Source organism: Phalacrocorax carbo, chromosome 1 (assembly GCF_963921805.1).
Source record: "Phalacrocorax carbo chromosome 1, bPhaCar2.1, whole genome shotgun sequence".
Taxonomy (NCBI): Eukaryota; Metazoa; Chordata; class Aves; order Suliformes; family Phalacrocoracidae; genus Phalacrocorax; species Phalacrocorax carbo.
In genome coordinates this window covers 78858476-78870539 of record NC_087513.1, presented here as the reverse complement: position 1 = coordinate 78870539, position 12064 = coordinate 78858476, and the positions used below count along the sequence as shown (strand labels likewise).

The following is a 12064-nucleotide window of genomic DNA, read 5'->3' as shown; positions in this document are numbered from 1 at the left end:
ACTTTCAGCTTCCACAAAATTTTTTATTACAGTGATGTCTTTCCTGTGCTACATGTTTGTTTTGCCGTGACAGTAAACTTTCATCCGGATCCTATAGGCTAAGCTAAGAAATCTCGAGGATACAGTACAAGTCCTTTGTGGGTGTGCCAGAGAAACTGGAGTTTAAGGATTCACTTTGATGGAATAGCGCAATGGTAATCCAATAAAATAAGGCACTTTAATTTTTACTAGCATGAAATGCTACCTATCTAGCCATAGCACAACCTACTGGTTGCCAAACCTGTCCTGGGAGCAGGACAAGTACCCAGGCAAACAGCCTGTGCCAATCTCAGGTCTATGATGGTTACACTGCAACCTCTGATGGGTCACCTAAATTTAGTCTGGATATGTCTGCATGAGGCTATGCTCATGGTGAGGTGATGGTGCAGAAGTAGCTGGGTCTGAGAGGCAGGTTGGCTGTGCAACTACGCCGCATCTCCAACACCAAGGACGGGAGGGAGGCTGTATCTGCTATGTCACCTAAAATTGAACAGATGCCGCTCTGCTGCCTCCATTAGCTTGTGTCTGTGTAATTTTCTGTGGACTCTCCTTTTGGTTGTGCCAACCTGCCACTGAGTAATGTGACATGGCATTTTGCTTACCGGTAGCAACATGACAGTACTAACCACAGAACGGGTGTGGGGACTCTAAATCAATAGAAATATTAAAAGAGTCAAAATATCTTGATTCCAAAAGCAGATCACCCGGCAGAAACTGTGATGTAATTAGTTGCTCTGAAAAAGGGCAAAGAATAGCTGTCTCCATCTCAAACCTGGAGCGGCCAATGGTTTCTGCTTCTGGGACTTTGTCTTTGTTTCCCAGTTTTTCCCACATCTTGGGAACAATGCAAGCATGTTCACTATAAATGGGTGTACACTGACTAATGTAATTTGAGGAAAATGTAAAAGTGGGCCATTGAGGAGGAAAAAGTCTAGGGCTCAAGACTGCAACCAAATTGGGAGTATGTCAAGGAGCCAATGATCTGCCTGCTACACTTGGGTGCTGTCCAGGATGCACCCAGTCCTCAACACTTGCTTCCTTACCTCCTGCACACCTGCACAGGAGATGTTGCCCTTCCCCTGATGATGTGTGATCTCAAGGCTTCATAACTTGTGGAGAAAAATCAAGAGAAGACCTTATGCTCTTCATTGGCTGTGTTGGCAGACAATGGTCTTGCCTTAAGTGGGACAATTAGAGCAGATGGCTGCCACTGGTTTGAGCAATGCACTCATTCCAGATGTAGAAAAGGCCAGTAAGTAAACCTGACAGCATCAAGCTTATGGTTTTTTGGTTTTAACTTTGTTTGTGGATGTTATTTTATTTCATATCCTGATTATCTCATAGCCTTAGCAAAGATTTGCCACCATGAAAATTGTGGTCAGGAAAGAAAAAGAAGAAATAAATCACGACTCAGGGTATATTGGTGTATTCAGTGTATAAAAATTAAATGTCACTGACAAAGTGAATTTAATTTTTTCTCTTCTGCTGCTAACTCAAGACCAGTCAGACAGCTTGATTTGTGGTCACATATCTGTGCACAAATAGCAACCTCCAGTGGTCATTTAGTCCAAATTGCACATTGTGTGTGGGGTCAGTATGGCCTCTCCACCTTCCTCACTTAAAAGGACCCTGAGACTACTTTGTATGGCTTTTCATGTGTAGCTTAAAGCCACATAGTGCTTTCATCCTCATAATTAACAGCTGCTGCAGTGTAGTCTTAATATTAACATAAAAGACTAAATTTTCCAATATAATGGCTCATGAGCAGTTTTTCAGAATTTATTCTCAGATACTGGCTAACAAAAACAAGTTCCTACCTAAACCACCATAGCAGTAAAGGCAGATGGTTTGCTTTTGGGAAGCAGGTATCTTCCTTTCCTGTAAACCCACTGTTACATGCTTTGCTCTTTCAATTTTTGTATCATATCCATTGAGGCCCTGTGCATGCAAAGCCAAAATAATTAAGATATATTGTATACTTAAATGTTAAATGGAAAATATAACAAAGCATATATTTTTAAAATAGATTCCCCCAACAGTCCATCTTCTAGATTTTAAACCCATGATACATACCTGCTATTAACTGAATGACATTTTAGAGTGAGCTAACCAAAGAATATAGGTTTCTGTACAAGAGAACCATTCTACCATGGTCTCAGGGACACACCATGCCTGTGGCACACATTCACCAGATCTCACAGATTAAACAGGGTATGGTCTTGCCAGGTCTCGGACTTTGCCTTAAGGACTTCCTCTTTCTCTTTCCATTTTACCCTTTTCATAGAAGAGAGCAGACTCCTAAACTTTGGACAAAGTCAAAATATACACCCCAGTTATGCTAGATTAAGGCCTGGAATTGATAAAGTTTGAAAAATGCCCATATTTATGTATATGTCTTGTGTGGTGGAGAGAGTTTATTCATTCTTATTTGCTATATGAAAAACATCACAAAAGCACGGATTTTGCATCTTGAAGTGTGAAATATTTATTTCTCCATAATGTTGAATTGTTTTTGTGTAGACACAGAAAATCCACAGCTTATCTCTTCCAGCCGTTTTGGTATTTCAGAGTTGTATTACTCCACAGAGAAACTACAATATCCCACCACAGTTATTCTGCAAGGTAATTTTGCTTTCCACTGTGGTGGATCACTACTCATCAAACAACTCTGTAACTTTCTGTTACGTATCAACATGACTCTTTCTAGTGCTAAAGGAAAACAGAAATGGGCTGGAGGGCAAATAATAGCGCTAGACATCAATACCAACTGCAAGTACTCAGCAGGCATCGTGGCATTCAGGAATGGACATATTTATTACTGATGGTGGAAGTTGCTTCATACTTTGCAGGGCATAACACGTGTGTGGATGCTTGCAGAACTGAAATGGTAGGTCCTATTAACTGTGTTTATATAGCAATGAGAAAAAATTATACAAAACAGAAGTGTTTCAGTTTGATTTCTAATCTGGTTAGGTCCTGGGTTTTTAAAAGGAATCAGATAATTTTATATCAACACCATTTTTCATTAAACTTACTCAGCTAAGTTCAGTTATGCCATGTGTGTCACCACTCTTATCACCAGCAAGACCAAAGCAGGAATTTTCCAGGGTTTCACAAATTGCTCCATGTATGCCAGGAGAGCTGTTGCTTTCCTGCAGCTTCCAACACAGGCCTATCAGTTTACTCTGGTTTAGCAAACCAAATGCTTCTTGAAACCCAAATTGCTTTGGAATCAATGTTTCCCACACTTCAGATATTTTAACATCCTATTTTACTTTTATTGATTTTTATATATACAAGATGCAAGTGTTTTCCACCATATAACAAGATGCCCCTAGAATAATGTGATTGGCGACAAGAAAGAAAAAGCTTGTTATATAGTAGTTTGGCTCGCACATTCAGAATGCCTGCTGTAAGATAGTATATATAAATGTCCAATTTACTAGTGTGATCTATACAATAGGACATACGAGGCATGTGAAGCATTTCTGTTTTCCATGAATCTTCCCTTGGTGTAAAGAAATTGAACACAGGTAAACTAGTGATGTAACAAGTTTTCAGGGTCATGTGTTATGTGTCAAGGGTTGTGTCACTGACTGATGAATAAAAATTATTACAGTGGCCCAGCCATGCACCAAATAAGCTTTGGGTCAACTTACAATCAGATTGGGTTGTCAGTTCGAGGATAATTCTCAGGAGACATCATGTCAGAAGTAGTCCTGAATCTCAGATGCTTTTGCTCTCTGTTGTTCTGGTATGACCAGTAAGAATTAGTGAAAGGCTGGTACCAAGCACTGAGGGGATCTGTAACAGCTGGTGAGTTGGAGAGTCAAATTTTACCTCTAACCACTCCCAGCCCTCCTACCCTGTCATAATGCTATTTAGATGAGGCTTCTGGGCCTTCAGTTGCATTAGGAAGCCGAAGTGAGTACCACTCCCTAGCTATCCTCCATTTTGGGCTCGGGACCACTGACAATCCTATGGTTTTGCACAGCAACTAAAGACACAGTGAAAGCTACAAACCCTTCTTGTAGAGGAAGATGTTCTGTTGAGTAATGGGGCTTTTACCATCTCCATTTTGCCTCATAATGTTCACACTTGCACTGCTGCTCCTGGTACTCAGTGTAAGCTTTCTTTGGTATACACTGCAAAACATAGCAGCCATCCTGTGCTTCCCTGTTGGCAGGTAGGGGAGGTTGCGAATCCAGGGATTCGCTGATCTTCCCTCCATCACTATTGCATGCAGGGATGAGGTCCTTGTTCCCACTCCTCTCTAAAGCAGGCATTTAGCCTGTGGCATGCTCTGCCCTTGTGTAAGTCATCCCTCAAGCTTACCTATCCCACCACTTCCATTCTTGACCGTGCCAGAAATTACACTATATAATGTAGCGGGCTCTTTTTTGGGTTGACCTCCTCAGAGAAATCTCTGCCTTTCATTTAATGGGAGTGAACACATTGCTGTCCATGGCCCCCAGGTCCAAAGGCTCAGCTTGGAGCTCCAGCAGAGACCAGTGCACCACAGGACAGTACCACATAGCCCTATTTGATTTCCATTTCAATAACACATGCGCTGAACAATGATTTCCCAAAGCCAGTGGTGGAAAACAAAATTGAAAGCCTAAACATATGCAGATGGCATTCAGAGCCTGGGACGCTCCTGCCAATTTCTGCAACTGATGCATGCTCAAAATATTTACTTAGGAATTCTTAATTAAGTAAACCATTCAGTAGTGGTGTAGTGTTTCAGAAGAGTTGCGATGTCACCACAAAATATCTTGGTCGTTCCTTCTAACAAAGAATCCATTATGGGGATTTTTATCAGAGACGGTGGGGTAAGTTTTCGGTACAGTGCGCCGAGGTTTAAGCCGTGCAGCTCCTCTGCTATTAATGGGATTCGTGCAGCTAAATCCCTTCATTCCTTGCTGAAAATGAACCGCCTGCCCAACAGCAGTTCAGGTGAATATCGAGTAGCAGGGTTAGGCTTGAGATCACAGTGACCCTGTGGGTGCCTATTCAAAGGGCTTGCAGTAAGGCTGGCTCAGTGGCTTGAGGGGAAATGTGCACTGTGATGGTGTGCAGCCAGGAATACAAATGAGCGAGGGTGTCAGGGGAGAAGATGTGGCTCCTGAAGCCACCCCTGGCCTCCAATAAGATGTTATTTGCCCAAGGAGCAAGGATTGCTAGTGAAGAATTTTTAGGGCTTTTTTTTTTTTTCAATCAAAAGGTTAAAATCAACTTGGTTAAGTGCTTCATCTGTATGAAATGTGTTGTTGGTTTAATGTCTCTATTTTATGTCTTTTGTTATACATTTGTTGGAACTGGGTTTTAAGCTTGTTGGAGAAATCTCAGTACACATCTGTGCCTGTACAGGAGCTTGGGGAGAACTCTGAAGACTGGTTAATTACTGCTGTTTATCTATAAGTAGAGAGTTCTATTTAATAATTTTGTCAACAATCAGATTTTTGTAACACCAGTAAAAATTAGAATTTTCCTCATATAATGCATAGGGCAAAGACTCTAAGACCCTCTATAAACTACAGTTCAAGTGATGACCTTCCTGTATGTGACATTAATCTGAAGTTGCAAGGATATAATAACATTTGAAAGCAATGAAATGACTAATGTACTCAAGTTAAACAAATGCCTACAATTGCAAATATAAAATAGAGACTCAAGAAAGCAAATTATGAATGAGGAGTACATTTCTTTTCTGACAAGCAATACTGCAGTAAATTTTATGTTCTTAAAACTCACATGATTCTTAGTGTCTAATTTCTGAAGTGTTTTCAAAGACCTTTACTTTTATGAATTGCTTGGAATATATAATAATTTTCATGGTTGTGATCTTTGAATTTTTCCACATAACTCTGTGAAAAGAAAATCTGTAGTTGTTTAGGTCACAGAGGGAAGACAAAACCATAATAGGAAATACATTTTGAGGAAGAATTTTCATTTTTTGTGACAGTAGTAATCTGTCCTTGCATAATTAAACAAGCATTATTTCAGAAAATAAGCTGAAAATTGCCTCCAATTGCCATGAACTTTTGTTTGCTATGACTCCAGTCATAGTTATTTTTTCAAAGAATGAAAGAACTTGATGTTTCAGGATTCTGATGCAGAAACCAGGCCTTCCAAAAGATCACTCCTCAGGTTTAGTTTGTTGGAAGTTTGAACTGCAAGGTCCTATCCAAGCCCAGATCAGTGTTGTTTTTTTTTCTAATTTGGTTGTAAATCTGTTTATAACTACTGTTTAATTTCAGTGCTGGTGTTTCCCTTGGATTAATGACAAATTGATAAAGAAAGGTGAAAACCCTCAATATGCCAGCCACTACCATCAATTGCTTCAGAAATGTGACATTATTCCACTAACACCTTTAGCTGGATAACCCATATGGATGATGTTTAATCGGATAGCCTATGTGGATGACCCAACATAAAACTCTGAAGTGTGCGTGGGCTGTCATGGTGTGGGATGGTTACATTTACTGTAAACTGCACCAGAATTCTTAACAAAATGCTGCACTCAGGATTTCCTTGTGATAAGAATCAGGGAAGTGTGCATTGCAGAGAAAGATTAGATGGGGGAAGATGCCAAAATGTGGCATGGGAATCTGCCTTTTGACAGTTATAAAGTGAAACATTCTTCATCTAGTTAAAAAAAAAAATAGTCTTCAACCTGTCAAGGAGGAAGAGCACGGCACAACCCTCCTGAATGTGTGACGGATGCACAAACTGAGGGATGCCACAAGAAATAGCGGAGAGGAAGCTTGAAATGCTGTTGGGTGCATTTCTTTAATATAAATAAAGTTTTCCAAAACCTCAGTTTCATGATTCAGCATTTCTTTTGGTACTGAAATTATAGTAACAATTTAAAAGTAGGCTAAACAAGTCTGAGGGAATATGGTGGTAAGTTCAGGCCAGAGAGGGGGAAGTCCCTGGAAGTAATAATGAAAAAACTAAGACCACCTCCACCCCCAATAATTGCAGTCTAATTCTTTTAATGAGGAATGTCTTAAAGCACTTTATGAACACATAATTATGATACCCTTACAAAACCTTCCGAGGCAGATATGATCGTGCGTATTTTCTGGATGAATAAACCAATCCACTGTATTAAAATACTTTGACCAAGGCCTTCTCCAAAAACAATGCGAGACCAAAGCATACACTCCTTAACTTAATTATGAGACACCAGCAATGTGTATGGAGGAAGCAACTAAACTGAAAATTATATGTGGGGTAGATATTGTAGCCGACTCTTTCTTGCTTTCCTTTGTTTTAAAAAAGTCATGCGTTTTTGCTGCTAAACTTGAGGTAATAGTGGAAACTGTGGGGGCTCAGCACTTCTAAACAAATGATGTCAGAAAGTTATCTCATGGCTTTTATTAGTTTTTAAAAATATTTATGTCATATACATCTAATTTGTATATACAACTTTTATCAGTAACTTGTTTGTGTGGCCTCAGTAAGTCAATGATGGTCGGGCAGCCAGGTGGACCAGAACTGCGTGTCTTGTGCAAATGTGTTGAGCATCAACTTAAACTTTGAATGCTTGTGGATGTCTTCCTTTGGAGCCAACCTTGGATTCTTTCAGGATTAGGTTTTCCTAGAAGGGTCAGTGTCTGAAGCGGCTCCTGGTGCGAGGGAAATAGGTTACTGGATGGGGAGGATGCAGGATGCTTGGGCACCTGCTCTGTCCCAGAGAACTGGGCAAAGCCAGGTGGAGGGAACGGGGCAAGGATGGGGCACAGCCTGAGAGGCACCTGGAGAACCACTGCATATGCTGAGCTGGGGGGGTGTTGCTGCCAGGGAGCGCTGTGTGTTGCTCTGCTCTGAAGAACGGCTGTAGAAATTCACCCTTTCCTCCGCTGCCCACTGCCTGTGCATCCTGGCAAAGAGTGAGTGGCCGACCTGGGTTCCCTTCAGTCTCCCTCGAGCAGAAGAACCACTGACTAAGTTGTAACGGTGCAGTCCTCTGTCCCCCTGGCATCTTCAGGTTACTTACTCTGTACAAGATATCTTTCCCTTGTCATAACTTTAAAACCATGGAAGGGCCAGACCTGGATCCTAACTTGATTCGGGAAAGGGTCCCGGCATTTTAGAGTCACCGAAGAGTGTATGTTTCTGAATACAACACATCAGCTATAAAGGAAAAATACTTTGCTTTGTGTTTTCCTGCAACATTTTCAGAATGTACATCCTACTTGATGTGAAAAGTCATTGAAGTCTGAGAGGGAAAAGATCCATGAGCTATGAAAGAAAACAACACTTTTACTTTTCAGTATTAAGAAGTGCCTGATTTTTAAAAAATTAAATATTGATACTTTTCCCTGTGATTTTCATTAACTTTTGAAGCCATAAGTTAATATATAAAGTGCCATTGTAAAGGTCAGACAATCTTATCTCTCCATCAAACTCATAATGTCTTCCTAAAGACTATCGTATATCTTGGGAAGTCCTGATTTAAAGACATTATAATTTAAATATTTTATTGTTTAAGTAGAGGTAGGCCAAGAATGAAACCTTAGCTCAAAAGCTGCATGAATCTTGGGGACTCTCTGGTTCCAGTGGATGCTCCAGCTTTGTTGCTTTGTACCCAGAGGAACATGAATTAAATCTACAGGTCTAAGTGCTCCTGCTCCAAATGATGTGAGTGGTTGGAGCTGCAAGTACATTTTGTTCTTATTTTTGTTTAATAGGTACTACCACATGGCATGCATGCTCTGTGTTTGCAGTACCTTGTCTTTATATCTATAAACCCTCACAAGCCATAAATAAAAAAACACAATCGGCAAATTTCTCATGGATTCTTAGCTTTGGAAAAGATGCACAAATACCTATTAAAGGCAGAGTGAATCATCATGGAATTTCCATTCCACAGTAAAAGCAGTATTTCATTTTGGCCAGAGAAGGGTTCCTCCATTGCACCCCTTTTGCTCTGGCTTTACTGTAGTTTATTGAAATGGCAAAATGAAACACTCTGATTTCGTTGAAATGCAACATTTACGTAATTTTGCAGTTACCTTTGCGATGAAGTTGATAAATTCCCACAAACATTTTCAGTTTTGTCTAGTCAGCATTTTCCAAAAGGAGCATTTCCAGTGGGAAATTTTTAACACTAAGAAGAAAGGCTTAAGTCAGTGTTCAAGACAGAGAGGAAGTAATGGAGATGTTAGTCTGTATCCTGTTACTTACCTTTTTATATAAATGTGACTTCTGTTACTGTGAAACTTCACTTAAACCCAAGGTGCTGCAGCAAGCATCTTTATGTTGCAGAGGCAGTCAACAACAGCATTTGATGGGAAAATGAAATTACCTGTATGATCCAATATCAGGCCGGGCCAAACAAAAGAGTGGAGAGGGTTTGTGGAGAGACTACCTGGCAGGTGCCGAGAAGCAGCGATGCTCTCGGCATGCCAGTTTGCCAGCCGAGGAGCAGTACAGCCAGCTGGGCACTGTGGTGGAGGCTTTTCCAGGCTTTGGTTGCATAGCTGTCTCAGGGTCTATCACACCATGCTGAGCAAGACTTGTTTTGCTAACATAGCTATACTGTTCTCTTTGCTCCTGCTGACTTCTCCAGAGCCAGTTGGAACATCCCAGCATGGGCCTGGCTGGTACTCAGTAGATGTGACATGAGGCATCACTGAATGTATACCCAAGTTTTCTTATTTTTCAAAATATTACTGCTTAAAATGTAGCCTGTAAAGATGTTGAAAAGTGAGCTGAAAAATGAAAAATAAATGCACTAAAGTGAAAACATATGGCAGGTGCAAGTTATATGCAAACTTTATAATGAATTCTGAAAATATACTTGAAGAATGAGACTACAAATGTTTCTAGTCTGGATGGCACATATTGAGGATCACTCATATGTGCTCCATGATATTTGCCAGGTCTAAAAGTACAGTTAAACTGGTGAACTTTCATTAATGACTCAATACTCTGAGTGTAATAACAGGCAAGAGGGTTGGTAGCGTGAAGTCATTCTTTAAATTGTGCTCAATGGTTTCAAATGAGGGATGGATGAACTGGCTGCAGTAACTAAAGTGCTGACCCTGAATCTACATAGCCCATCCAAAGCAGACACGAGCTCCAGAGATTTGCAGACAATCAATTCTCACTATTTAAGTATGTCTTGCTTTCCACATCTCAACAGCTGATGGCTGCATGTAGGACTGGAAGCAAAAGCGCCAAAATTCCATTTGTTTGTTGTTTCTGGCACAAATCACATCAGGAATTACTGCAAGATTTCCAACCTCATTTACCAGACCAGAAAGGTTAGGATAAGTCCACATAATTATAGGAACCCGACTTCCAACACTTCCCCTTTTACCCAGTGCCTTGCCTGCCACACGGCAGCACACAGCAAAAGCAATTAATGGCCTCAATTTGGCCATAACATGTCTTTCTGCTTTTTTTTTTTTCTTCAGAGCTTTGTCATCTGTGGTGGCTTTAGGAGCTAATATCATCTGCAACAAAATCCCAGGCCTGGCCCCTCGGCAGCGAGCGATCTGCCAGAGCCGCCCTGATGCCATCATTGTGATCGGGGAAGGGGCACAAATGGGAATCAATGAGTGCCAGTACCAGTTCCGGTACGGGAGGTGGAACTGCTCTGCGCTGGGAGAGAAAACAGTCTTTGGACAAGAGCTTCGAGTAGGTAAGGGCGTCTCTAATAAGGTGCTGAAGTGATATGTTGGGGCTGTTTTGCTTTTAGTTTTCTCACTGCGGTCCTGCAAATGTTTATGTCCCTCTGGTGTTTGCCTACTGGAGTTGAACAGTGATGCTCCCAGAACTGTAGTATGCTTGCAGTCATTGAAAAGTAACTGGCAAGAGACAGGAGATCTCTAGTGATCTCAAGATGAAGTCAGTCGTATCTGTGCAACTTCATATCCAGCAGTGACTGAGATGCCTGTGCAGACATCCAAGGACACAGTGACCACACCCCATGGAAAAAATATTTCCAGTTGTCATCCTATTAGAAGGTGCCATGATAACCATGGTGCATATTATGAACAATCAAAAGGGAACTAAAATCAGCTCCAAAAGAACCTCTGCAGACTTCCCAAAACCTTCAGTAATGGAAGAGTCCCAACTGACTGATGGAAGTACGGTGCATATGACACTGGCCTTCCAACGTACAGCAGTGATACATATCCATTTTAGTGTTGTTGTCATATTGTAAAGAAAATACTGCAAGTGATTTGAGGCAGGAAACCTATTCAAAGAAAATAATACAGGACCTTGGCCTGACAAACTGCTAGCTGACAAGCCGAATTGATCACTTTCCATTTACCCTATGTCTGATATTATTTCATAGGGGAGATTATGCAAATTTTTTCCAGCACTGAGATCATTATCTTCCTCTTGACCCAGATGAGTATCCTTAGCCTATTCCTGACGTCCCCTCTCTCTTCTGAGGGCTGCCCACTTACCATCCTCCATGTTGTCTCCTGGTCAGTGTTGGGATAACATTTCGTGGTGTGTGGCTCTCACAGGGGCCATTCAGCTTCTCAGTGGGGTTGTAGCCTGTTCTTCTTGTGTCTGATTCTTCTTTGGGTGACACCTCTTTCTTGAATTCAATGGTTCGGGTGAGTCTTGTGCCTCCAACACAACTGAATGTGGTCAGACATAAGATCTCATCAAAACTGTGTGAAAAAAAAGGTATAACATTTCACCCTATCTGTGAAAAGAGGAAACGACTTACATGGTGCTTTGGTTGTTACTGGAGATCAAGTCTTTGTTTTTTTTCCCAACACTTTTGTGAAATGGACACCAAAAGCTGAGGTATGCTTAAGTCAATGATGGAACTGAATACTTTTTCAAGTGACGTGCAAGTCTGAGAGCCTGCCTGAGGTCTGGGCTTCTTAAGGGCACAGTGGCCCAGCTTTTAAGGGTCGTAATTGAATAAATCCATTGGCATCAGGGGAACTGACTTGCACCTGCAGAATATCTGTAATATTCTGTGAGCATTACTCCACACCAAATCACAGAAGTGGAGAGGGCCACAGTTAATAATTAAAAGACC

General features: G+C 41.1%; 1 protein-coding gene across 1 annotated transcript in view; it reads left to right on the top strand.

Moving 5' to 3' along the window:
* Nucleotides 1-12064, top strand: part of WNT7B (Wnt family member 7B) — a 90996-nt gene that overhangs the window by 39197 nt on the left and 39735 nt on the right. The window contains exon 2 of the mRNA XM_064461397.1: nt 10470-10696. Within this exon, the coding sequence (XP_064317467.1) occupies nt 10470-10696 (227 nt within the window). The remainder of the gene's footprint in view (nt 1-10469; nt 10697-12064) is intronic.